The sequence below is a fragment of the Pseudoliparis swirei genome, chromosome 6 (assembly GCF_029220125.1).
Source record: "Pseudoliparis swirei isolate HS2019 ecotype Mariana Trench chromosome 6, NWPU_hadal_v1, whole genome shotgun sequence".
NCBI lineage: Eukaryota > Metazoa > Chordata > Actinopteri > Perciformes > Liparidae > Pseudoliparis > Pseudoliparis swirei.
The window spans coordinates 22,067,551-22,094,708 of record NC_079393.1 but is presented as its reverse complement, the minus strand read 5'-3'; the positions used below and the strand labels follow the sequence as shown (position 1 = coordinate 22,094,708).

General features: G+C 42.9%; 1 protein-coding gene across 3 annotated transcripts; it reads left to right on the top strand.

The window, feature by feature from the left end:
• Window positions 1–537: 537 nt before the first annotated feature.
• Window positions 538–26,231, top strand: nup93 (nucleoporin 93). 3 transcript variants are annotated; one of them, XM_056416548.1, is made up of 22 exons: window positions 538–669; window positions 2,024–2,206; window positions 2,971–3,088; window positions 12,531–12,593; window positions 14,509–14,637; window positions 15,565–15,639; window positions 16,797–16,889; window positions 17,042–17,181; window positions 17,320–17,452; window positions 17,722–17,879; window positions 17,986–18,151; window positions 18,303–18,396; window positions 22,506–22,697; window positions 22,793–22,919; window positions 23,090–23,162; window positions 23,428–23,472; window positions 24,493–24,609; window positions 24,697–24,815; window positions 24,905–25,022; window positions 25,248–25,331; window positions 25,411–25,539; window positions 25,863–26,231. In XM_056416548.1, the coding sequence occupies exons 2-22, from the start codon at window positions 2,028–2,030 to the stop codon at window positions 25,974–25,976; spliced, it is 2,466 nt and encodes an 821-aa protein (XP_056272523.1). In that variant the 5' UTR covers window positions 538–669; window positions 2,024–2,027; the 3' UTR covers window positions 25,977–26,231. The 3 variants fall into 3 exon arrangements, with proteins under 3 accessions (XP_056272523.1, XP_056272524.1, XP_056272525.1); XM_056416549.1 differs by having other exon boundaries at window positions 539–647; XM_056416550.1 differs by having other exon boundaries at window positions 539–669; window positions 25,866–26,231.
• The last annotated feature ends 927 nt before the right edge of the window (window positions 26,232–27,158 follow it).

Here is a 27,158-nt window from a genome sequence, read left to right as displayed (position 1 = left end):
AACATTTAAAGGTAGCTGTAATAAGCTGAATCTATAAACAAATGCATCTCAAAGATGATTACATTGTTACAATGAAACAGCTTCCAATACAATATATATAATCAGCATAACCTGTATATCATGTATTTATTATGATACTTCTGTTGCACTTCTGGTTAGATGCCAAACTGCATTTCGTTGCTCTGTACTTGTACATGTGTAATGACAATAAAGTTGAATCCAATCTAATCTAATATAACTTTTACGATGGTTATACAATTCACAACATTCTCGTGCAGAAACAACGTCCATTAACAACCTACAATCACACGTTGTCATATCACTAACACAAAAATGGCCTTGAAATTAAACCAAAGACAGGAGATTTGTCACGGGTCTCTTTCAGTTGACTGGCGTGGGTTTTTTTACGATGCGCGCGCAGGTATGTTTTCACGGTCCTCCCGTTCAACTGGCGGAGCAGCGCGACTCTTCACATCTCGAAGAAGGCGAGCAAGAGCCACTTCCGGTTCGGCGCTCATCCAATCAGCATCGAGTCCAGAAGCGCCGGGCCAACAAACACACGTTCATGCTGGCTGTCCGTTACCTCGGCTCATCAACATTGAACCGACTGTGAACACTTTCACCCGGGGGTACGGGCAGCACCATACGTACGTCAGTCCCACACAACAGGTATCAAGTCTGTCTGTTATGCGACTAAACGTGAAGGTGTCAAAAGATAAGTTTGTAAACAACTGTGAGCACGCGAGAGAGCGTTAGTCATTTAGCCTGCCAGCTAACTAGCGCCATTCATTTTGACACGAAGCTAACTAGTGGAGCGAACTCAGCTGTGTCGGAAAGTCACGCTAACTAAACACGAGGTGGTCATCATAGTTGTAACTTTGCTCGCGAATGTGCTCTTCACAACAAGTGTATGTGTTGCTATTGTTGTCACAAGGAAGGATAGTTTATAAACTAGCTAGCCGAGGTGCTAGCGTTGTGCGAATAACCACTCCGTGCGCGCGCGCTGCACTTGTCATGATGTTTGTGTCAGCTGTCAAAATAATTTATGTTATCGATCTGTGTCTGGGCTTCACGTAGCTTACACCGTTTGTTTGTCACGTGCTCTGTACGATATGCCTTTAATGTGATGGTCCATGGCATTGGTTAAGACTACATGTTGCATATCGGAGAACTACAAGAAACCGTGTGCGTCCTCACCGCAGGCATCACTGCCTGGTATCCTTGAACCATTTAAAAAGAATCAAGTAGACAGAAAATGCGATACAAACTGAATGGTGTGCATATGTCTATACAGGCTACATGTCAAGTGATGAAAGGAAACGGAAGAGACCTATGAGGGCTCGAGGTCAGATGTATAGAGCTGCAAAAACTAACATCTGTATGAGATAATGTAATCCTAGGTGGATCAGTTGTGTTCCTGATGTGTACATTTATATTTCTGTCGTCTCAATTCATACAATGTTCCTATTTACTCAGTGACGGGTGTTTTTGGTTGTGTTTGCTCTACTATAGCATGTTGTATTTGAAATGCAACTATGACCATGGGTAAAGTGCTACCTTTTTATTTCAATAAGTTTTTTTTTTTTTACAATTAGTAACTCCTTCCTGCTGAATTATTCAGTCAATGAGTCCTTAAAGTCTTCAGTGAGTAAAACACGTGTGCATCTGTTGAATTGAGGGCAGATGAACTGGTCACTAACATTTTATTTATCGCTTTCAAAACGTGAGTGGTTCCTCTGTTGTTGCATCTATCGAAGCAGAAAGACATTTTTTAGAATAATTCTGTATTCCTCCAAATAATTCCCATCTATAAAAAGTTGTTCACTAAGTTGTTATGTGACTGCTCAAATTGAAGGGGAGAGTTGTCACTTTGAGCTCATAGTAATTGATGCCAAATATAATGTGACGGAGCACAGAAGACAAACAAGAAAACAAAGCAGAATCTCCCAGTTATATTTAGAATACTATAAATACAACATATAGTTTATTTGTCTTTTCTCACATGCGCTCTCTCTCTCTTTAGAGGTATGGATGCAGAGGGTTTCGGGGAGCTGCTGCAGCAGGCAGAGCAGCTCGCTGCGGAGACAGAAGCCGTGTCAGAGCTGCCGCATGTTGAGAGGAACCTCCAGGAGATCCAGCAGGCGGGGGAGAGGCTTCGTTCTCGCACCCTCACCCGCACCTCGCAAGATGCTGCGGACGTAAAAGCGTAAGGAATATGTCCCATGCACAAAGTCATGCCACACAGTCAGAACATCTGTTATTCCTGTATAGTGTTCACAACACCTGTGCAGGTTGGAATAAAATACACCGGCTTCTGTGAGTTGTTTGCCATTTTAAATGACTACTTACCGTCAGCGTTGATGTGCCCCTTTTATTCTGGTAATAATATATTGCTATGTTTTGAAATTTCATTTTTTATAAAAGGTGACATTTAAAGACATTTGATATCATGTTCTCCTAATTGAATAACCTCCTAACCCTGGAAATCAAAATATGTGTTGCACCTTTTCACAGTTGGGTGGATTGGCCATGGCTACGATATTACTTGGTGCAATTACAGCCAAATTGCTGACGACATTTTAAATGCAACAGCACATTTACACTTTTTTTAATGATCCCTGTGACACATCTACGCAATATAGGTTTCTGGTTTTAAGAAATGTGTGAGTTCATGAATCATTGAGTCATGCTTAACATATTCAGTCTTCGAATAAAGGAATATCATATCATAAATACCATTAATTTGATTATTTGTTGTATTGTCTGTATCGATGTCCAAACACAAACCCTGGGTGATTGGTTTGGAGCTGCCATGATCTTTAACCAAGAGGGAGTTTTGTAATAGTAGCAACGTCTCTTGTGACCTCTAGCGGTCGTGAAGCTAAACTACCGTGTTTCGTCAGTCTTGCTCTCAGTTAAATCCTTTCGTTACATTCATTAATTCTCATCACCTCTCTGTCTTCCTCTCAGGTCAATCCTCCTTGGTTCCAGAGGTTTAGACATCTTCCACATCTCTCAGCGGTTGGAAAGTCTGAGTGCAGCCACCACTTTTGAGCCCCTGGAGCCAGTCAAAGATACTGACATACAGGTATGAATGACCTAATAAGCCACGAGTCCATTTAAGGGCTAGCTCTGTGGTCTCGTGACACATTCCTAGTTTAGCTTCGTCAAAGAAATACTCACCAACATGGAGGTTTTTTTGTGAAAGGCTTGTTTCAGATATCAAAGCAATAGAGAGACTAATGGCTCAAAGGAACTGTATTTGGATGAGCATATATTGTTTAAACATTGGCTTGCTGGAGATTGCGATGGCCAGATAACCAGGAAATACAGTGTCTGTAACCCACGGCAGTGACAATAATTAGCTATAGCTGATGAGATCTTCCCTCAAAGTGTTAGTTTAAATTAAAAATAAAAAGGGTTTAAAATTTGTCACGAGGGGCTTTCAGAGGTGGATGTTTTTGGGATAACAGATGTACAATACACACAAGAAACTCAATAAGTTGGTTGTTTCCATGGAGTAAGGCTTCCAGCCTGACGGGCTTCTTTTCTCTTTTTTGAAAACTGTAGAGAAAGATTATTCTGGTCATGGAAGATATTCTGATGAGCCTTTCCTCTCCATACATGAAACATGACACGTTCGGTTCTGAAGGCTACGCTGTGATTATGTCAATCCGTACCTGAACTGTGTCGGAATAAACTCACATTTCCTGTAGATATGTATGTAGTTTGTATTTCTCATGCCAAGTCAGGCGTAAGAAGGGAATGGAGCGGTACAATGGTTAGCAGGTGGGCAGCATTAACTGTGAAGCAGGTGGAAGTGATATATTAGTCGTAGGGTTGCACGGTGTGCCGATACGGTTTTGCATATTTTTATTATTGATACTTCCTTAAAATAGTGTGGATCAGAGTGCACTCACCGCTCCGCTCCCTGTCATGCTGCCTCTCAGCGCTCTCACACTTACAGGCAGCGCTCACTCACAGCGGTGATCGCTGGGCAGACAAAATGACGTCAATGGCCGGAGCATTTGTCGACCGTCCTCAGCTTTTAGTAGAAAAAAGTACCAGAAGTCAAATCTTGAATTATTTTGGCTACATTGCAGACGGTGAAGGAAAGCCCACTGACATGCGCATCAGCAGGTCCACTGCAGGAGGCATCAGACACAGCCAGGTCCAATGGACCCTATGAGACGTGGAGTCACAAGGACTCCGGAGAGGAAGCAGAGTTAGTTATGTACGATGGAGAGATGTAAATTCATCCATAAGGAGAGAGGAGCTCAGTGTATCCTCAAACGCCCCCGAGCAGCCTATCGGCCTATCGCAGCATATCTCGGGGCTGGACCAGGTGAACCTCTTTCCAGATGATGCACCCCCCCGCTCACCCATATCCAGCCTAACACGAGTAGCCGTAGCCTCGTTTGACGACGAGCCTATATGATCATGAGGTCACAATGCACACAAGTGTACGAAATGAAACACAATTGATGCAAAATGGCTACATCCTGGTGGATCTTGAGCTAATTATTTTTAGTTAAGGAAAATAATTATTCCATGAATTAAGATAAAATATGAACTCTTCAATTGTTCATACTCATAGACAGGGTTCTTACGTCATGGAAAACCTGGAGAAGTCATGGAATTTTAAAATGGTCACTTCCAGGCCTGGAGAAGTCATGGAAAAAACTTAAATCATAAAAGTTTTGGAAAAGTCCTGGAAATGTGTTGTAATCACATGTTCATTTATGCCGAGTTTGAAATAATTATGATTTTTAAAGAAAGACGCTCAAAATATAAGCCGGCGTACGCTCTCTCAATATGCAACATTTTCTAAATTGTTCATGTTTGTACCGAGATTTCAGTTTGGTCATGGAAATTTGGTTTAAAGTCCTGGAAATCCATCGCTCAAAATGTGTATGAACCCTGTATAGAGGAAACTCTGTAGTCATCTGGTCAGATACAGACAAAAGACCGACATAGCCGTGTATAATCGATGCTATGATTGCACTCGGGCTGCAGAAACGAATCGATTATTAGAATAGTTGGCAATGAATTTAATTTTGATTCGTTGTGTCGTGCGATTATGACGCTACTCAATCAGTCGCGAGTACAACAAATAAAGTTGAACAAAGAGCAACAAAAAAAAATCGTGCAGTTATTATTGAAATAATTCCTTTGTGGTGTTCATTTTATTAACGGTGTATTACTTCTTGACAATGCTCCACTTTGTAACCACTCAAAAAAGATATTTTCCTTTTTCTTCCACTTGATATGGGTTTTCTTTTTACCTCCCTTCACTGCAGCTTAACTCCCTCTCTGCTTTTCCCTGAGCCCCGTCTGTTCCTCTCATCTTTTCTTTTACCCTGCTCCAGCCGTAGATGTGACACCATTTTGTCTCACTCTTTCGTACGCTCTCGATAGACCACTTTCTGCCATTCATGCTGTTACATTTACTAATTTTTCATTCCTCTTGGTCAGCCGGATGTATACTAGCCTGGTGGGTTTGGCTGATTGACTGGAAGAGCACTTAGCTCCTGGAAATGTGGACACACACACTCACACTCACACACACTCACAGACACGCCCTCTCTGCTCTTGATCTTATACCTTATTGGTTTGTAAGAATACCAAACATGACACAGAAGAAATTTGTAATATCTTACTTGGTAGAATAATTGCTTTGTTACAGAAAAGTCAGTTGATATAGTTACATTTTATTAGAAATGAATCTCTCAAGGTCCATATATTCACTAATATGTTATGTAAATGATTATTAAAACAAATAGCAGACCGGGCAGTGATCAAAGTAACAACTACCAAGATTTAGTGATGATTAAACTGGTTTCATAGACTAAATGCATAATGGGGCTCAACGTCTCATCACGTCTGCTTTTGTCCTGGCAATATTTTTAACCTTGGCTTAAGTCAGAATATTGTGACGCCATATTTGTACTGGACGATCTATACGCATTTGATACATTTCATGTACATAATATGGATGAGCAAAACATGGCACAGTGTCTTAAAGATGCAAGTGTATGCTCTACTTTTCTGGCCAATATGGAGGTGATTTATAAATCTAATAAGCTTGCTGCTGGTACTTTGGGAATTTGTTTTTCTAATTAAGATGATGAGATGATAACCAAACAGTTGAGACTAATTGTGGAACTAATTGTGACTCTAATCTCAGTCTGAGTGTATTTGGCTCGATGACTAGGAGACAGAAAAATTAATCGTACTCAAGAGGCCCGTTCAGCAAGAAAGAACAAAACGACACGCAAAGCTTGTGGTGAATTCAGTTGTTCTGATCAACACCGAGCAGCGCACCGTCGTCCCTCCTTCAGATCTCCATTTTAAATCCTGCTGCCAGAGTCTCAGTCACTTTACGCCACCAAATACACAGAGGAAAAAGAGGTTAATTGGAGCTCAGATATTACAAGACGGCGACTCGGCACCGGGTAGACATCCATTTGTTGTCAGAAGAGAGTGTGACAGTATTCTTTGACCACACAATTTCACACATCGCAAGATTCATTTCACGGTAAAGACTTTGCTCCAGTAGTTAAATGTTAGCTATTAAAGGAAATTCACAAACTGTATCGCACTTTACCAGACATCTTGAGAGAAAAGAGATGCAACATTACAGATGCGCGTGCCTGTTTGGCATGAATAAGCTGACGCATGCCTCTGCAGTTCCTGTTTCACACACACACACACACACACACACACTTAGGGAATTGGTGTTTGAATGATATGTCGGTATGTATGGCTGACGACAAAATAGAGAGGATCTCACTATATGAATTGCTATCAGTATATACAGACAGAGTCCTAGATTCCGGGCTTCATGGACGTGGATAATTATGTGCCATGTCGACTATATTCAGTTTGTTAGTGTGGGTCTGCATCCTGTTTCTCTCTGTATAAAGTTACATGGTTGCATTTATGCCTCGCCCCATTCAGATTTCTCTGCTCAAATATAGAGGAAGCGAATACTCCACAATACAGTTCGTTAGTGAACACTTTAGGAAATGTAAATCTTCCTTTTGTGTCCCAAGAACTGTGATAAAATTACAATTTAGTCCAAATGGATGGTATCAGACTGTTTCCCCTCTATGTCCCAGTGACTAGTATTTGCACAGCACTCCATATAGAGTTTGGATTTGAGTGAATTTGATTTTACTGACAGATTTGTGGTTCTTATCGACGGTACACATGCATGGGTGCGTGTGTAAACAGGGAATTAGACGGAAGCACACTAGGTGCCAACAGCTGTCATCACCACAGTAGACGCTTTTTTGTTTCATGCTCTGCCAGGTTTGCCTCTGCATCGCATGTTCTCTGTCGGTCGTCGTCACGGCTGAATCGCTTTGGGGTTGGTGTTTGGCAAGTGTGGGTTCTTTGTTTGTCTCGTAAAATATTGTGTTCAATGGCAAACAAAGGAGGATTAGGAATATACAGAGAGGCTGAAACCAAGAGACAACAGGATGGCAATCAAATGGAAAAACATGGACAGTGGAAGGCTGAGAGCCGCGCTGGTGGGAAAAATGGCGCCCGGCTGCAAAAAAAATGTCTGTCATCTCACTTTTTTTTCCTCTTTTACTTTTCTTCCTCTCCTCTCTGGCTTTTCCTCCCTCTCCCATTTACATCATTTCTCTTTCTCTTCTCATGCCCTCCCCAACACACACACACACCCCTGAGCAGTGATGGCATGCGTTCAGGGGATGCAGTGGGCGAAGCCCAGAGCATCTGCTGAGATAGACGAACACGACCGACATAGCTTCACTGTGTGTGTGTGTGTGTGTGTCGTGCTGTTTGCATGCTTGAACCTGTGTCCGCCGCAATCGATTGCTGGCATACACTATACACTGTCTCCCCGTGTGCTCATGAATGTGTGTGTGTGTGTGTGTGTGTGTGTAGAGTTGGTCTGGCTGCACGTGGGCGCATTCATGCTCATCTTGTCTATGCCGGCCTGCACATATGAAGGCGGCTGTATGGTCTGTGTGTGTGTGTGTGTGTGTGTCATGTGTGCAATGCTAGTGTGTATTAACATGCTTGATGTGTGTGTGTGCTCTGATAGCGGGCATACATATAGGAATGCCCCCCCCCCCCTGCACACACACGCACACCACCCTCCGCTTCCCACATGTGCCTCCTAAACCCCTCATTAACAAAACATGACCCTTAAGAGCACGATTAGCCTCATTTCAAGACAGGATGTCGGAAGCCATCAACCGAGGGGGAAAAATCCATTACTATAATTGCATTGAGCTGAGGGAGGGAGGAAAGAAAGGAAGGATGCATAGATGGATAAAAAAGGAATGAGTGGGATTGAGGGAGGGAGGAGGCGGGGAGCCATGAGAGATGCTTGGATGAAGTGAAGGAGGGATCAAGAGAGAAAGGATGGAGGGAGAGGGGGATGCCAGCGGATGGTAGGAACTGATTCTATATGAATCCATAGTTCCTTCTCATGGATCACCCCCGTGCCCGAGTGTTCAGTTGGTACAGCCCTCCAACAATAAAACCACCATCAGTGAGTCTTGATGTGGCACTTTCACTCCGTACTCTGGCACGCGCACAAGAGTCACCGGCCTGCCTTCGAAACCGGGGAAGGCTGCAAGCGAAGGGCCACGCCGGCCAGACGGGGCACGGGGAACACGCCCCAGCATGGCGTCCACTGCTGCCGCCCTGGCACAGAAACGGGGCGGGATGGAGAGGCAGAAGGACGAAGCAGGTCTCCCCGACTGTCAAAGCCCAGACATCTGGGCAAAGACAAAGAAACGAGAAAAAAAACCTTTTTTAAAATTTTTGTTTGACTCTTTACTTGCCTCATCCTGTCTTCTCATCTGTCAGTCTGTCTGCCAGGCAGGCAGTGGCTCAGCATGAGTGAGTATTGCCTATACACATGGATATGCACACCCACTCACACAGACATGTGTTTAGCCTGTCACACTTTCTTTCTTTTTATATCACCTGTCCGTCTCTTCCCGGTTTCTGTGGCCACGGACGATGGCGATGATTGTATAAAAAGGCATGTTTATAATTTGAGTTGAACATTGTTGTTTCAGAATACATACACACACACGTGTATGCTGTCGTACTTTACAAATATGTGTTATATTACACGGAAAGTGAAGGGTGTGGTTTCTCACACACTGGTTGGCTCATTGTGTCGTGGCAAATGAGGACAGGAAGCCTCCCACTCGTACTTTCACGATGACTGGCACGGAGAGCACGGCGCCCCGTCTCCATTCCCCCTTTAACTGCTCTTTGACTGTGTCCTCGTGGAGCCTTTCGATTCCTCGAGATCATTTATCTCTCCTCCATATTTCATCGTGTGTAATGAGCCAGATCGAAAAAAGGGTGAAAATCAGACTTGCTGATTTCCCCCGAAAATACGGTGAGATTGCAGCCAGACGCAGACGGTGTGACGATCTTGACCGACGGCCAATAGAAAGAGGGCCTGCGTGTGCCGGCACATGCATGTGAACATGCACATTCGAAGACTCATGTAATAGACATTTTTTGAGGAATGATTTGCCTACAGATCTTCATTATAGATTATAGCAACAATTGGAGAAACGCATTTGTAATTTCCATCAGTTTTTTTTCAAATAAAGGCACACTAGCCCTCCATTCTACCTTCTTTACCCAGTTCAGCGTCTATTGACGCACATTCGCCTTTTGTAATTCACATCAATGAAGTCTTTTCTGAATTATCATTCCTTATTATATATATTTTTTTTATTCCTGTTCCTGTCAAATCTGTCTGTCTGGCCAGTGGGCTGTGGGTGTTCAGTGGGCTGCAGATCTCTGAGGATACACGATACAGGGGTGGGGCAACTATAAACGTACATCTTTAGATACACCTATTGATCCTTGCCATTGTCTTCTGCTTACGTGTATTGTTTTTTTCAGGACGAAGCCATTGTAAGTTTATTTTTCCCAACCGGGAATTAATCAAATGAGGAATTGAAGCATCAGCATTGTTAAGTCAGAGTGACATTCTGGGTTCAGGTTGTGACTAAACATTAAACCAATGCCTTTCAGATGTTCAGTGCAAGTACACGCACGCGCAGTATTTGTGACGTTGGCGACAATGTTCTTATCTTTTTGTGATAAATCCTAAATTTAATAATCCTTTGTAACGGTAAAGATATTTCTTATTATTTAAATTAGATTCTTTTGATTAGTAATATCTGATAGCTGTGACATTTCTTGTTCCTAAAAAGTAAAATTATATTTCTGCGCAAAAATAATAATATAAATATTTCTTGTGAAATCAAATGGCATTTCTGAAGAGTGGGAATTTTGGCCGCGGCAATTTGCTAAGTTACTAATATACATTTGGCACAAAAGCTGCTGGCAGTGCGAGTGCAGCTGGCAACAGGCAACTGAATGACAGCGATGAAGCGAAAATGCTGAGGCCAAAGCCCGGCAGTCATTCAGTGGTGCCCAATCATGGCTTTAAGCCCCTCCCACATGTTTCCAGAGAAGATGACTATCTCATTTCACCTCTAATTTACTGGAATAATGCAATTTCATGTTTTCTTGTCGTACATATACCCCATAAGCCTCTGTGACAACTCGACTCCTCTTTCCATGCAGTTCTCCAGTGAGCCGAGTGGTTGGTGGTTAACTATAGAGCTATTCTCAGCTTCCCGGGGGACAATGTGAGAGGGAGGGGGGGTAGAAGGGATCGGACCAGAGGGGTAAATGGGCACACTGAGGAGAGAGGAACTTGGTTTCCACCCCCGTATTGTGTTTTCTCTCGTCAGATTGATGGCACTTCATTGTCCTCTTCTAATTGCACATTGACAGAATAATGCATTATGGGCAGGTTAATTGACTCGGCCAGATCATCCATTCGCTTCACACTTTTCTCCCATCGATGAGCTTTCAATGCAGTAATTATGGGTTCCACTGGTATTGACATTGTTTCAAGAAGTTAGTCATCCTCACAGTGAGCCCTTTCTGCTTCCAATTTGCTCTTGTTTGTCAGAAGCGAGGGACGAGTGAAAGAGGAGAGGAATGCAATGACGGACAGAGGTGAAGGCTGAGAGCTTGGGAAGAGAGGAGGAAAGGAAAGGAGACTCAAGTAGGCAGAGCGACGAGCGGGTGGGGGGAGAGGAGAGTTGCCGTGAGGAGAGAGCAGAAGAAGCTCAAAGGATCCTACGTACTTAATATGTAAAGACAATATGGTGCTAGAAATGTCACCGGGCAATTTAAAATGCTATTATCTGACTGAGGGAACGGCTATTTCCACCAACTGGAAATGTTACGATGTCAGATGGTTATATAACCAACGAGTGCAACCCATCGCAGGACTTTCTTTGCATATTAAGGAGCACATTCATTTTAAATGTCCACACCTGTTATAGTTCAAGCGGCAGTAAGGCGTCCTAGACGGTGAAACCCCTTCTTTGTTTTCAGTTTGTATTTAGAAAGTATTGTTCTCACCTTTTCAACGTCCTTCATGCCAAAGAAGTGCAGTACTCGTGTTATCGCTGTGTTAAATAATGTTGATGTAAAAGATAATCATGCTGTTTTTGTTATTTCATTGTTCATTCTTGTGGTCCTCGATGATCTATTAGGGGAAATCAAATATTAATCTGTTAGTTAAAGTTCTACTAATCATGAACAAGTACAACATGTTTTTGCTCCCACTTTTATTGTAACTGATCTTATCCGCTTTTCATGTAAAATTCTGTCTCCTCTTGGTATCAAGCATGTGCCTATAAATATAGACCCAAGAGTCTTCAGCTTCATGGCACTGAAGGCCGTTTTGTCAATATCTCTGAATAAAGAGATGATGCGACTTTTCTTTTGTCCGTGCCTCCGACTCATTCGCAGCCGTCATTGTTCCTCCGTTAAAATGCTGCACGTGTGTCATGGCGTTCACGGGTAAGAAGAGGTTTCTTACATCAACGTTTCTTTTTTTGCCCACTTTTGTTTTTTGCCAGTAATGAATTGCAGCCACCATTTTGGTGCTTTCTCAAGATGTCTGCCCCTTCTCGCTCGCCAGCGCTCGCTGACGCGCCACCGAAGCTCTGCTGTGGACTGCAGTCGTTACCGAAGTACCACTCACTCACAGCTCGTGTGGATAAGACGAGTCGTTCTATTATCGGTTGAGTCGAATGTGAATCGATATGATTTTCATAGGAACGACTGGAGGAAGGGGTGTATGTGTGCGGGGGCATCCATCTTGAGTGGACTTCAAAATGGAGGCCGACTGCTGCAAACTAGTGTGTGAAAAGCAGAGGCTCTTGCTTATGCGTGTGTGTGCGTGTGCACGTGTATAGCGACAAAACATGTTCCTAATCCCGCTGTGGGAAACGGAGAAGCAGCTTCTGTCTCCCGTCGAGCAAATGATGGTGCGCCCGCTAAACCGGTCCCTCTAGAACTCTCTGCATCCAGTCCATCGCTGGTTCATTTTCTCCCCAATTTTAAAGCTGATCTGCTTTCTCTCTCCATTTGTCTCGTCTCTTTCTGTGTGTCTGTCACGCCTCTCTGCCTCTCTCCCTCGTCCACAGGGCTTCTTGAAGAATGAGAGAGACAACGCCCTCCTGTCAGCCATCGAGGAGTCTCGCCGCAGGGTCAGTATCTGATTGCTTCGCAGGTTGAAATAAAGCTACGAATGGGTGACTGAATCTAAATCCTACCGTGTGTGGAAAGCAGAGCACAGTCCTACAAAACTATTATCTCAAGATTTTATTTTATTTATAGGTAAAATTGTTTAGATTTTAATGGCCAAGATGCAGTAATTAGACTCTACGATCAGACACAGTCGTGGTTCTTGTCTCATATTTAGTTTTACAAAAGCGGATGAGTTTTCAGTTCGGCAGTGTGTATGAACATTAACACATTATCACAATTTAAAACCACTTAAAAACGCCAATGTTTAGTCATCGCTGCTCGCTGCGGTCTGAAAGTCCTTCTGCTGTGAACCTTCGGGGAACGTTTTTGAAATGGCTTCCCTGATGTGCAGAGCTAATAGGCCCGGCTTTTAATTAGCTGCCGTTCCCATTATCGCTCTTCTCCCTGAGAGACTAAAAAGAGGACTTGTGTGCAAGGGTGAAAACCCAAATGCACCGATTAGGAAGAAAGCGGATGTTAATGTTCTTGCAGATTTCTATCTTGACTTCCCATGACAGGAGGTGTCTGCTATCGGCCCGCTGAAGGACACATTTAGGGGAGTTGTCTAATCTTTAGTATAAATGTGAAGCCTTTGGCTTCTGATTTTTAAGGCAAATATCTATATAAATATTTGAGGCAAAAAACAAGAAATCAGTCAATTCCATTCAGGTCTGCACGATTTTTATACGAGTCTCTTAAATGCGATTGTTAAGCAGTTGGTAAAAAGTAAAAAAATATATTATAGATATATATAACGTACTGAGTGGGCCTTTTTACAGTAAAACATAGTTATGTTTGTTTTGTTCCACAAATAATTAATGTAATCAAGACACTTATTTTTTTAATGACCTCTTAATTTATCTTGTCATTTCCGCCCTAAATTTCTTGAGTCTATCTTAGTTACTGACGGCCGGTAAGTAAACACTTTGACGTTCAAGCAGTGACCAAGTTAACCAAGTGCATGTTGGCGTTGGTCTACATTCGTGTCTCCCTGAGCTGGAGATTGGAAAGATTCAATTATCTCACGTTCCCATTATCTCACTTTGAGTCTCTGTGGAGAGTTAAAATAGAGTCGCTGTGTCCTGATGGAGGAGTGACATCACGACACGGATCTGAGGCTAAATCTGGTGCGTGTGTCATATATATTCTTTATTTAATCTGGTGTATGAGATGAAGCATAAAGGTATACACAGTGTCCAACATGTTTAGGCACTAATGGGGTACATTCATAGAGAGAAGATCTCCATAATCCAAACGGGGGGGGGGGGGGGGTATTAAATCAAATGTTTCCTTCCCTTGTGGTGGCATATTAATAAAAAATATATATTTTATTAATATATTACTTAAAAGAAACCTCATTTCTTTAATCTTTCAGATTGGAAACAAGGTTTTCAATGTGTGATCAATAATAAATAAACGGGGACATTTACCACATCCTAAATCTTTGGAAAATGGGTGCAGAAATTACATAACACGATCAATTAAATTTCAATTCAGTTAATTTTATATAGCCCAATATCACAAATTCTCCTCAAGAGGGCTTTACAATCTGTACACATACGACATCCCCAAACTTCCCCAAAAACTAAACGGAAGAATAGATGTCATGTGTACCGATGCACAGTCAGTCTTTTAGTACCTAGCATGTGAGGCACAATGTTACAAGAGAGTTTGGTTACTGCAACAACTCGAGAAGATCTTGAGTAAACGAGAGTCAAACCTGCTACTTCAAAATGATCCGTCATCAATATGCAGCGGTTGAAGCATAATTCATAGTCTGTTGTGATTTATTTACATGCTATAATCAAACACGTACCCTGTAGATACTAATGTGTGTGCAGTGACACATGGAGTATAATCGAGCTCACGTTTCAGACGTTCCTGTTGGCTGAAGAGTACCACCGTGAGTCCATGCTGGTCCAGTGGGAGCAGGTGAAGCAGAGAGTGTTGCACACGCTGCTTGGCGCCGGAGAGGACGCACTGGACTTCAGTCAAGATGTGGAGGTACGGAGACGAAGAGGAGACGTTTAACCAAATGAATCTTCACCACAAAGAGACAAACCGTCTCAGCTTGCTTAGAGATTTTACCTCATGGGAAAACCAGTTGTGTCGAGCATTTGCTGTCGGGGACATTGAGGGACATTTCTTGCTAAGTTAAAATATTTTATGTTGATCAGAGTATTTATATTTGTAAATAAGCTAATTTTAGGTTTCCCCTTGTACTCAACTCTGCACAGGCCGTTCGTCTAGATCTGTCATAAATAACTAATAAGTTTCCTAAAAAAAGATGCAGGTTTTTTTTATATCAAAGGAAATATCTATTTGTCATTTCTTAGTGTAGAGTTCAGATTTACCTTTGAGAGCGAGTCTGTTTTCCACCTTCTTGTGTTCAATTCTAAGTTATCGTATCAAAAGTAGGTGACCTCATTTTAGTGACTGAAGATGTGGACTGTAAAATATTGCTATATTAATATAACATTGTACTTATATTCTGTTAAATTAATTTAGTCCAATACACAAACATCTATATTCTAATATAATTATTATCTTGGGCTAAATATGTCTCTGTCACTCATCTAAACCAACCAGAATAACTGTTTCATCTGAGTCTCATAGATACTATTTTTATCTTGCTCCTGAATAAAGTAAAAATACTTTCATCCTGCTAAATCCAATCCCAGCATGCATTTGGGCAACAGGCAATGAAACCTATCTGGGCTGAAAAGACTCAAAATACAGAATATTCGGCATGAAGAAGAAGATTTCTTTAAAATGCTAATTCATTGTAACATTAGATATAATTAAAAGCCTTATTGGTGCATGGTTGGCATTTCTATTTTCTCGCGTTGTATAACTTCCTTATTAAAAAAAGCTTCTTGCCTGTGAGCAGCGTATTCATGAAGTCATCCGCTGCCTCTCTGTTTATCGTAGCCGAGCTTTGTGAGTGAAGTGACGGCTCCAGGAAGGAGTGCGTTGGACAGCGTGGAGGTGGCCTATGGACGACAGGTGAGTCACACTGATCATTTTGTTCTCCATGGAATAAACTTTATATAAAAATACATTTACAGAAAACTCCAAGGCACTGAGTTTATTGTCATGGCATTGGACCTAAAAACAAACGTAACGGACGTGTTGTGGCATCCAGCCTTCGCCAAGGAGCGCACATGTAAACTTATAAAACACAACCTCCAATCCCCTTTTATCTCAGTGCCGTCGTCGGGTCTTTTTTTATTTGATACTGATATATCTATAATACTACCTCTTTATTTAGCAGTCAGGCTCTGTTACAAACATCAGTAGATTTTATTATTTTGAGGGACAGAACAATAGATGTCATGTGACCACAAGGAATCATTACAGAGTAACAACACATTCAATGAGTATGACAGGGTGTATGAATAATGAGTAGTAGGCATGGACCACGATCCAAACCTCCACAATCAGAGACAGAAGGAGGTAGAGAGGGGGGGCATCAGACACAGCCAGGTCCAATGGACTTCCACAGTTTAAATATTAAAAGAGATTATATTTAAGAGAAATGTTTGTACCAACATAAGTGTGTTAAAATTTCAATCTAAGCAAACTCCCTCTCTTCAATTGAGGTGAGTTAAAGTGAGTCGAATACAGACGTGTGTGACGCCCTCGTTCTGATTGTTCAGTTAAAATGGGGTCACAGAACGACAGGAAGTGGGAGATCAAACATATTGATTGATTGGGCGGTAGAGGGGGCCTCCTGGTCATTCTGTCCCACTCTCTGGTGTCCCTCCTCCCTCATCATCCTGTCTGACCTTCTCTCTCTCTGTTTGTCTGCCGCCTGACGCAGTTCTTTAAATGTGACTTTTCCTCCCACCATGTGTCGACACATTGCATGCGGCGTCGTCTGTCTAGTTTTTTTTTTCTTCTCTTTGATGACCTTTTAAACATTTTGATCCTTTTTTTCTTGTTTTTCGTCGTGAATCATTTCACTCGATGGGCATAGTGTTAGCTTTTACCTCCGAAGCTGAAGCTGTGGATGGAGTCTATTTTTCATTTGCAACATTCATTTGCAAATGTAGAAATTTAACCTGTAAATATTGCCTATGACGATTTAGGGGGGCTTAATAACGATAAACCCCTTTTCTCTGTTTCTCTCTCCGGCTTATTACGACGTCGTCTTCCTCCAGATTTACATTTTCAATGAGAAGATCGTGAACGGTCACATTCAGCCTAATCTGGGAGACTTGTGTGCCTCTGTCGCAGAAAGCTTGGATGACAAGGTAAGAACATCTGCTATCTCCATGAAATTGTTGTGATCAGATTTAATTATTTTATCCTCTGCCAAGAGATAGCGTTGTTTTACTCAAACAGCTAATATGCTTTCAGTCTTTTCCGACAAGTAACTGGCTGTCGCCCTCTCTCTTCCCTCCAGAATGTATCGGACATGTGGCTGATGGTGAAGCAGATGACGGACGTGTTGCTGGTTCCAGCCAAAGACACCCTCAAAAGTCGCACCTCTGTTGAAATGCAGATGGCCTTCGTACGCCAGGCGCTCAGCTTCTTGGAGAACAGGTAACTTTGTTTGTACGGCGCTCGTGTGTTGTTAAGAGCTCAAGGTGTTCGGAGTTAGCAGTGGGGATACAGTTGTAAAGAGTCAAACCGAACTGCACCATGACGATGAACACATTGCACGTGTGTGTCTCCTCTCAGCTATAAAAACTACACCATGGTGACCGTGTTTGGGAACCTCCATCAGGCCCAACTGGGTGGAGTGCCAGGAACGTACCAACTAGTGCGCAGCTTCCTCAACATTAAGCTACCAGGGCCTTTGCCCGGCATGCAGGTAACATACGCAGATTCTCAATGTTTTCTTTTTTTTTATCTGCCAAAAATATAACCGCTAAATATAAAGAATGTCATGAATTTTTTTTATATTTGGTAAACCTTCCAATTGTATCGCACCAACAGTAACTGAATCTTCCCTGATGTTACATGATGAGTTTTTATTTAAAAAGTTGAATTAATGTGCAGCTCAAAAACTTAATATGGGGACAGTATCTTTATTCTATATATATTGTCACCACTGCATTGAACATCCTTGTGTCTCCTCAGGACGGTGACATCGAGGGCCATCCGGTGTGGGCTGTGATCTACTACTGTCTGCGCTGTGGAGATCTGAATGCAGCCATGCAGGTTGTGAACAGAGTGCAGCATCAGCTGGGAGACTTTAAGACCTGGTTCCAGGAGTACATGAACAGCCCTGACAGACGGTGAGAACCCTGTGAATCTTTGTCTCGTGTGTATCTGTTGAGATGCACACAGAGGTCATAGGAGGTCAAACTGCATCATTTATGCCTCTCGATCTTTTTCCTTCAGCCTTCCTCCGACTTTAGAAAACAAGCTCCGTCTCCACTACCGCCGAGTGCTGAGGAACTGCGCGGACCCTTACAAGAGGGCCGTCTACTGCCTGATTGGAAAATGTGACATCAGTGACAACCACGGAGAGGTGGCAGACAAGACTGAAGACTACCTCTGGCTTAAGGTACAGTTAATTTAGCTCTTTTTATTTGTATTTAAACATAAAGCATTTGCACACCAGCCCAAGGAGATGCTGGCCCGGATAATGATCGTCCCTAAAAGTTCCACGGCTTGTTTAACAAAGTGTGTGTGCTGTGTCTTTTTTGTCCCTGCAGTTGAACCAGGTGTGTTTTGATGATGACAGCAGCAGCTCTCCTCAGGACAGGCTGACCCTGCCACAGCTGCAGAAACAGCTGCTGGAGGACTACGGTAAGGACCTGAGTTTCTGTTCCAGCTCTATAAATGACCACAAATCTTTAAACTTTAGTTTCTCGACATTGTGATGCGTCACTTTTTGCCTCCCGATCCATCAAGTTCTCCTCAGGGGTGCTTGAGAAGCAGAGGGGGCACACCTGTGCATGCATGCTGTTCCCTGTAGACCACACGTTCCTTTGGTTGTTCTGTTGGCTCATTGTAGAGACGCAGAAAACTATAATGGCCAACAATGCACCAGAATATCGTTTTTCTTTAGAAGATCATTCAGTCAGTGTAAACTGTCAAAAAGTCTAAATATTATCCTCTTTTTAGTGCCATCTGCAAAAACGCATACGATTCAAATGATTCGATAGTAACGATGGTGCATGGGTGATTTAACACTACTAAAGTAAACGGCTACTAATATTTCAGCATAGTTCCTGAAGTCATGTTTGTCAAACAGCTTTAAACACCACAGTACCCATGAGCCTCAGCAGCTGTATCTACGGACAACCAGCCAGCCTGAAGTACGACTCGGAGCTCTTTGTCAAAGTATTCAGGAACAAAAGTTCATTAGTTTGTGGGAAAATGTGCCAGAATCTGTTGGAGAAATGATTTTATAAATTGCCAAATGTAGGAATAGCAACACAGTTTCTAATCTTTTGTACTTGGGATTCAGCTAGAGGATTTTCTGGCTTGAAAGCACGACAACTGCCAGTCACCTGCTGCCTGTGCAGAGAATTAGATTAAGCCCCCTGTCTCATCAAATGCTTTTTAGTGAAGTTAAAAGAAACAGCTGCAGCTTAAACGCCCATCCAACCAGTCTTCCTCCTGGCTGCGTCGCACTGCTTCCCTAAATGCTCCTCAAGAATACGCCGTTAATGTTTTAACACTATGAATATTACAAGAGGGGACGAGAGGCACACTTTTGGATAACACCCACCCTCGAGGCGTTATTGGTCTGACACATGGAGAAAATGATAGATGTAGTTTTTAGCCTAAGCTGTAACGGTTTTTACCATGTTTAACATGTCTCCACATGTATAAATATTAAAATACAATATATACCATTTGTAATTATACAAGAGCCCATTGCGATGGGAACACAGGTGATGCTTAAAGTGGCGTGAATTGCCCCTTTAAACCCTCATTTTGATTTCAACCTGTCAAGTTTCACGACTACATCGGACACGATTGTGACATCATCACGATGACAGAAATATAAACGTCTGGAAAAGTACTCAAAACCTCCTCTGTGGTCGAGCTCCTAGTACAAAAGTGGATCAGAGACCATATTTTGTCGTGATGACGCACACAAAGCCTCACAAGATGAAAAATAAATAAAGAAATCACTGTGACGGTTGGTAAAAATTAGTGCTGTGAAAAATAACGCGTTAACTCAGTTAATTAAATTACAGGTTTAACTAGTTGTTTTTTTTAACGCATTTAACGCATGCGCAGAATGAGCTTCCAATCCGTCTGTTGTTGGTCGTCTCTAACCAGCAGCATGTCATTCTGTCTCTACGTGTCGCGTAAACACGACTCCGATCTCCCTCGTAAACTCTCCTCGGAGCTCTTGCCTGTCTTGAGAGACCTGTAAATGTATATATGTGATTAATCATGATTAATCCACAGAAACCTGTGATTAACCCGATTAAAAATGTTAATCGTTTCACAGCCCTAGTAAAAATATATAAATCAAAGATCAGTCTGAGACACTCGGATATGACACATGAGGATCTTTTCTGAGTTTAAGTTTTTCAACTGAGCGTAAAATGAGGTGCAATTCAAAAGCTTCACTCTTGTTGAAAACCATTATCAAAATCTGCCCCAGGCTGCTAAAATGCACTCAAACAGCCACATGGCTCACACACACACACACACACACACACACACACACACACTCCCCTGGGTGTTGGCTTCTCCACGGGCCAATCCTGCTCCGTTCAGATAAGCCTGAGCTCTTCTCTCTCAGTAGCCCTCTACCTCACCCTCTTCCTCCTATTTCCTCTTTCTCACACTCTTCCTCTCAAACTCCCTCTCCCGCTCTTGCCCCTCCTCCCCTCCCTTGCCCTCTTCCTCTCCCTCACCCTCTTCCTCTCCCCCTCTCAAACTCTCTTCTCATTGGGAAGTACAGCCTGAAGCCACATTCTGTTTTCTCTCATGTTGTTCTGCTCGGTGTTCCTTGTCGTACTCCATCTTGCTTCACAGCGGGACGTGGAGCCCAAAGCCCCGTCTGTTCCTCTCTCCTTCTCGTCCTCCTTTTATCCTTCATCAACATTCTTCCTTCCACCTGCAGCGCTGTTTCCCTTCTTTCCTCCCACTGATTTCTGTCCCCTTTTTCCAATCTGCTCTCCTTGTATGTGCATGTCTTCTTTCTCATTTCTTGTTCGTACAATATGCTGCAGACCCCCGTGCTCTTATCTCGCCTCCTTCCTCCTTCTCCTCCTCCTCCTCTTCATTTTCATTGCTCTCTTATACTCTTTCCCTTTTTTAACTAAAGCTGTAAGTCTGAGATAAGGCTATAAAATGGCTGACGTGGTCCACCCTGTTCTACTCCTCAGCCGGCAAAAGGATTAAGGATTATAATTAAAAAGTAAACTTGATGACTAAGTGCCTGCACTTAACAGCACATTTTCTAAGTCGTACGTGTTAGTTGCTATAGCAACTGTCAAATGTTAACTTGGCATTTACAGACCTGGAGTTTTAAATGACAATTTTAGTTTAATGCGTTCAAGTACATTCAATAGTGGCAGAAGGGTTTCTATAGCAACTGTCAGATAAATGCTGAAGACCCAACAGGTGAATTTAATTATTCTCCTTGATCCTTGATCTTGTACAGACTGTATCTAATTTAATTAACAGGTTTGCACTCTGTCGTCTTTTGCATTTCAACTGCATGGTTCGGCTCTGGGTGCCGGGTCCGTTTCCTCTCCTTGTTTCTAACGGCAACAAAAAAGAGCGAGTCGATCGAAGTCGTGTGGTACCGTGCAGTGAAAATGCATAAAAAGTAGGGCTGTCAGCGTTAACGCGTTAATCTATGCGATTAATTTGGCCACGTTAACGCACTAAAATATTTTAACGCAATTAACGCAAATTTTTTTTTTTCTTCTTTTTTTTTTTAACCGCGGCAGTACGGTTTAACACTGTTTCCGTTTTTAAAACAATCATTTCTCCGCGAAAATAAGGAGCAGAAATCAGTTTAACTCGTGGATGAATCAGTCGGGTTTCCTCCTGCTCCTCCTTCCTCCCGTCTCCCCCTCTGATACACAGAGGAACGGAGGGCGACGTGTCGGATGACGCGGCGCGGAAATAACTCGTCACACGAAACCTTCACCGTGATTAGTCAATCCGTTTATCTGTCAACATTTTGGGAAAAAACAACCAATGAACACTCAGTAAATCACAAAGGACCTCCCACCACACAGGTAAAGCTCTATAGCAGCCTGTCAGTCAGAGAACCAGAGGACACGGCGCGAGGACAATGAGCCTCATTTCAGAGCTGAGATTGTTCTGGAATGTTTGATGTATAACACGTGGGGGTGTGTCACATGCAAAAGACTAAACGGTGAATTTAATTTATTTTGTAAAATGTATAAAATGCCCCTAGCCTCCAGAGTAACCGGTTAACGTGACATATTTGAATGTCAGTCAGTTACCAAGGCCACTGGTTCTGCTGTTCAGTGTTAAAGATGACAGGACCAATGGGGTCTCAATATACTTTTTTTTTTTTACTAATCTGATGTTTCACTGAAGAAACAATTTATCATCCACGATATTAAATACCTCGCTGGCACTTTATAGGTAGGAGCCTCTTTGAAAACACAGCTCTGTGTGAAGTTTTGTCTTTAAAAAGAAGGAAACAACTTTTAATCACGATTAATTAATCGCAATTTCAAAATGTGCGATTAATTAGTTAATTTTTTTTGATCGATTGACAGCCCTAATAAAAAGCTGACAAATTATTCTCAAAAAGGAAAAATGTCTGAACACATCTGACATCAAAGGTGTGACCTCTTTTCCTCCTGAAAGTATACGCTGCGTTAACTAATGCAGAAATACGTCAACACTTCATAACCATCTCTCTCTCTCTCTCTCCCTCCCTCTCATCGGGTTTCCAACAGGAGAGTCCCATTTCTCCGCGAGCCAGCAGCCCTTCCTGTATTTCCAGGTGTTGTTCCTGACGGCTCAGTTCGAGGCGGCCGTGGCTTTCTTGTTTCGCGTCGAGAGACTTCGGAGTCACGCCGTGCACGTGGCGCTGGTCCTGTACGAGCTGCGGCTGCTGCTGAAGTCGTCTGGCCAGAGCGCTCAGCTGCGTGAGTGTCATCGCCTTCTCTCTGTAGCGTGACGCAGATCCCCCGCGGAGGAAGTTTGACTGAAACTAAATGTGTCGACCGTTTCCCCCCCGCAGTGAGCCAGGAGCCCGGTGACCCTCACATGGTGCGCCGCCTCAACTTCATCCGTCTGCTCATGCTGTACACTCGCAAGTTTGAATCCACTGATCCGCGGGAAGCCCTGCAGTACTTCTACTTCCTACGGTAAGTCATGTTACACTCTCACAGCCTGGAACGTCCTGATTGAGATGTTCTAACCCTGAACAGACCAACGGCTGGCAGAGTATGTGTGACACATATTGTACATTAAATTCAGCAATGGCTTTTGTCTCGTGGTCTTCTCTGTTTCTAATTCCTACTGTGTGTGTCTGCAGAAACGAGACTGACAGCCAGGGAGAAAACATGTTCATGCGCTGTGTCAGTGAACTGGTTATTGAGAGCCGTGAGGTGAGTGACCAACGTTTACATCGAAACCCTGAACAACAAATGCAGAACACGGTTGTTTAAAGCCTTTTAACTCTGTTAATACAGCCTCAATGATTTATGTCTGGGCACAAATAACTTGAATTCATTACATTGTAAGTGAACAAAATATAGGGTTGAAAAGACCTTTTATGTTGTCTGATTCATTTCAGGGCTGTCGTACATAAAGGTTTGCCTTTCTCTCGTTTTACAGTGGATACTAAATATGGTGTCTTTGTCTTTTTTACAGTTTGACATGCTGTTGGGGAGATTAGAGAAGGACGGCAGCAGGAAGGTAGCAATATTGTCTTTGATCTCTCTTCCGCTCCTCTCTTCTCTGGTGATGTTTCTATGAATGCTTTGACTTCTCTTCTCACTCGGCTTCATGTTTCTCGTCTGTCACTCTTTCTCTGACTCTGTGACTTCCCGTTTAGCAGCTCTTTGTTCCTCTGTCTCAGAGAAGCTCTTCAATATGTTCTCGACGTATCTCCCCGTGCCTCAGGGGTTTTATTCCCCCCATTAGACATTAGACCTTTTACATACGTTTATGCTCAGTCAGTATGACGGTCATGTTCTTGAAACCGTTAAGTGGTACCAGGATCAATCAGCCAGCAAATTTAGTCAGAATTATTGTTTCGAAAAATAATTAAACCTTGATATTAAAAGTTTCAGAGCTGTGTCACGATAAGAATTTGCATTTAAAATTGCTTTTGCTTATTAACTATATATTTTTTAAATGTAGGTTTAATGTTTATAATTGCTTAAAATGTCGAGACTGCACTTTTTAACGAAGCACAATTAAAGATTAAATAGGATGTAATTGTCAAGCGAGAGCAATTCATCCCAACCCTAAAGATTTTGATGAGTGAAGGGATTTCCACGAGCTATTCTGGTGCAGATTAATGAAGCAGTTGTACGTGTGTTTTTATTACATATGAAAATGTTGATTGTTGTTCTATTAGAAGTTATGACAGAAATATAAGTCCAGTTGTGAGAAGCTGCCGAATGAGGCTGCATTAGTCTGATCAGGGCCATGGTCACTGGTTTGGTGGTGATGAATATAACTGGATCTCTTTTCACCATTTAGAAGAAAATAATCATCATAAAAATGGAATTTCATAGATGTTAACAGATCGGATGTCGGGGTTTTCTAACCTTGCTTATTTAGCTTGTAGCTATTATCTGATGCTTTAGTTTGATCTCGTCTTCGGTTGCTGGAGTCAAACCAACAACTCAAGGGTATTTGCCATCTGCTCCATCCTCAGAGCGCTTGTGTTCCCCGTCTCACTCTGATCTCCTCCCCTCCTCCCTCTAGCCTGGAGTCATAGATAAGTTCGCCGGGGACACCAAAGACATGATCGGTAAAGTGGCTCTGGAGGCCGAGAACAAGGGCTTGTTTGAGGAGGCCGTCAAACTCTACGAGCTGGCCAAGGTGAGCACGCTCGTTCATGAACTGTATCCCTGAGAAGCTGCTGCAGCGGTTTGTTTTGAGCCCTTTTTCCATTTGGTCTGCGTCTAGAAGTCAGATAAGGTGTTGGAGCTAATGAACCGGCTGCTGAGCCCCGTCATTGCCCAGGTCAGCGCTCCTCAGTCCAACAAGGAGAGGCTAAAAAACACTGCAGTGGCTATTGCCGAGAGGTAGGACACACACACACACACACACACACCATGCACTAGTCGAAATCTAATCGAGACGATCTTAAAAACTGTTCCTCTTTCCGCTGCAGGTTTCGTTCTCAGGGCACGGCGGGAGACAAGTCTGTGAACAGCACGTTTTACCTCCTCTTAGACCTGACCACGTTCTTTGACGAGTACCACGCCGGTCACATCGACAGAGCCTACGACGTGAGTGAACTCCACCGGCCCAATGCAGAAACCGCTCGTCACACAGCTCGTATGCGATGCCATGATTGCTGTATTGAAGTGGTTGTTGAATGTGTGGAGCTTATTTTAATCCAGTGTCTGATAAGATGGGTGCTGGACCAAATAAATAAGGAAGAAGCTCCTTTAAATTCCGCTGAATGTGCAGAGCTCCTCCGTTAACGTCGCTGCTCTGTGCTTCTCCACCAGGTGATGGAGCGCTTAAAGCTCCTTCCCCTCAACCAGGACAGTGTGGAGGAGCGAGTGGCTGCATTCAGGAACTTCAGTGACGAGGTGAGGTCCAGATCTGGACGCTCAAAGGGGCCTTTCAGGCTTTTCCACAGTACGCAGCATTGTTCTGTTCTTTCCTCAGGTGCGCCACAACCTGTCTGAAGTGCTGTTGGCCACCATGAACATCCTGTACACTCAGCACAAACGCCTGAAGGGGGAGCCAGCGGGCACACCCGGGCGGCCACAGAGGACCATCGAGGACAGAGACATGGTGAGAAGAAGACTGCTCTGGTTGAGCTGAGGGGCAAACTGAAACGGCTGAGAGAGATGCTAAATAAATTAGAGAAAGATGAGAGAAAAACACACAATTTTATTGAAAAATCAGCTTCTAATTGCCCTCTGCAGGCAGATATCTGTAATGTGTGCGATATCTTAGTAATATGCCGACATGTGTGCCAATATTTACACAAATCATCTGATAAGATGTACAAAAACAGTTACCGATGTAAAAAAAACTCTTCTTGCAGTGTTTTAATCTCTGTGCCCTCCTTCTTTTCTCTTCTCCTCCTCCTTCTCCTCCTCCTTCTCCTGAAGCAGCAACTCCGCAGCCAGGCCAGAGCCCTGATCACTTTTGCTGGTATGATTCCCTACAACATGGCCGGAGACACCAACGCAAGACTGGTGCAGATGGAATTACTGATGAACTGAGACAACGTCTCTTACACACACACACACACACACACACACAATACACACGCACACAATACACACACAATACACACACATGCATGCAGAGCTCAAAACATATTCACACACTCATTTGTTGACCTGTTCTCTGTGTCTTCATTGCGTTCCTCCATCTGAGTTCCTCCTAGTTTTCTGTTCTGTTTGTTCTGTTTTTCTCAGTTTCGTGTTTTATATTAGTTTGTTTGATGATTTGGAATAAAAAATAAGTATACTTTTCATTTGTCTTTTTTTATTTTGAACCACTACATGTCCGTTACATTAGCTTTTTTTTATTTTTTATCATTTAACCTCTTTGTTTTTGACACCCTTGATTTCACAGTAATTATTGCATGTGCAGTGCAGTCAGTTTTAAAATGTTCCTTTCCAAAGATACACAACAAAACAATTCTCCATCTGTTATGAAACATACGTCTTGTAAATGTTAAGTCAATGTATCTCACATTGGAGAGTTTAGAATGAAAACACTCAGCATTTGCAACATTTGGCTCAATTTACTGTAGCCGCCATCTCTGACCTCAGAGCTCGTCTTTACAGAGCAAAGTGTTGATTGTCAGTTTTAGACGCTTCACCTCCCTCTGGTTTAATATGAGCACGTTGCAGACGCCTTGTTGCCTCCACAGGCTGTATGTGATGCGTCCTGTCCCCGGGCAGATGGAGGGCTGGAGGGCATTTCTGTTTGTCTCGTGTCAGAAGGGTTCGGGTTTCTAGGGTAACGAAGGGAGACATCTTTGTGACAATGTGAATCATTCCTCTTGTTCAGTCATGTTTCACAATATTTGACGGCTGAAAAAGAGACGAAAGGTCTGTTTTAATTAATTGAATGCTGAACATTGGCGCTGTATGTTTCTCCTCTTTAAGAACATGCAGATTGGGTCGTGAAGGATGCGCTCACACGAACACTAACTTGAAGGTTAAAATAGTTATTTGGGTACAAATGTAATTGAATGGTGTGTGTGTGTGTCACTCAAGTCCCCCTCCCCCCCCCAAAATCGCAATAAGCCACAGCAGCCATTCAGCCGGTCGCTTTTATTTTTTAATAGACTGTGTCTCTGCTCTGCATGTCCCCTCCCCATCCTTCAGTCCATCCCTCCTTTTTTGAACACACAGCACAGATACACAGACACACATACACAGATGTTGGTC

Coding starts and splice junctions, on each gene's coding strand:
- nup93 (XM_056416548.1), top strand. CDS start 2,028: ATGGATGCAGAGGGTTTCGGGGAGCTGCTGCAGCAGGCAGAGCAGCTC. Junction 24,816..24,904: donor GCAGTGGCTATTGCCGAGAG/GTAGGACACACA, acceptor TTTCCGCTGCAG/GTTTCGTTCTCAGGGCACGG. Junction 25,023..25,247: donor ACATCGACAGAGCCTACGAC/GTGAGTGAACTC, acceptor CTTCTCCACCAG/GTGATGGAGCGCTTAAAGCT.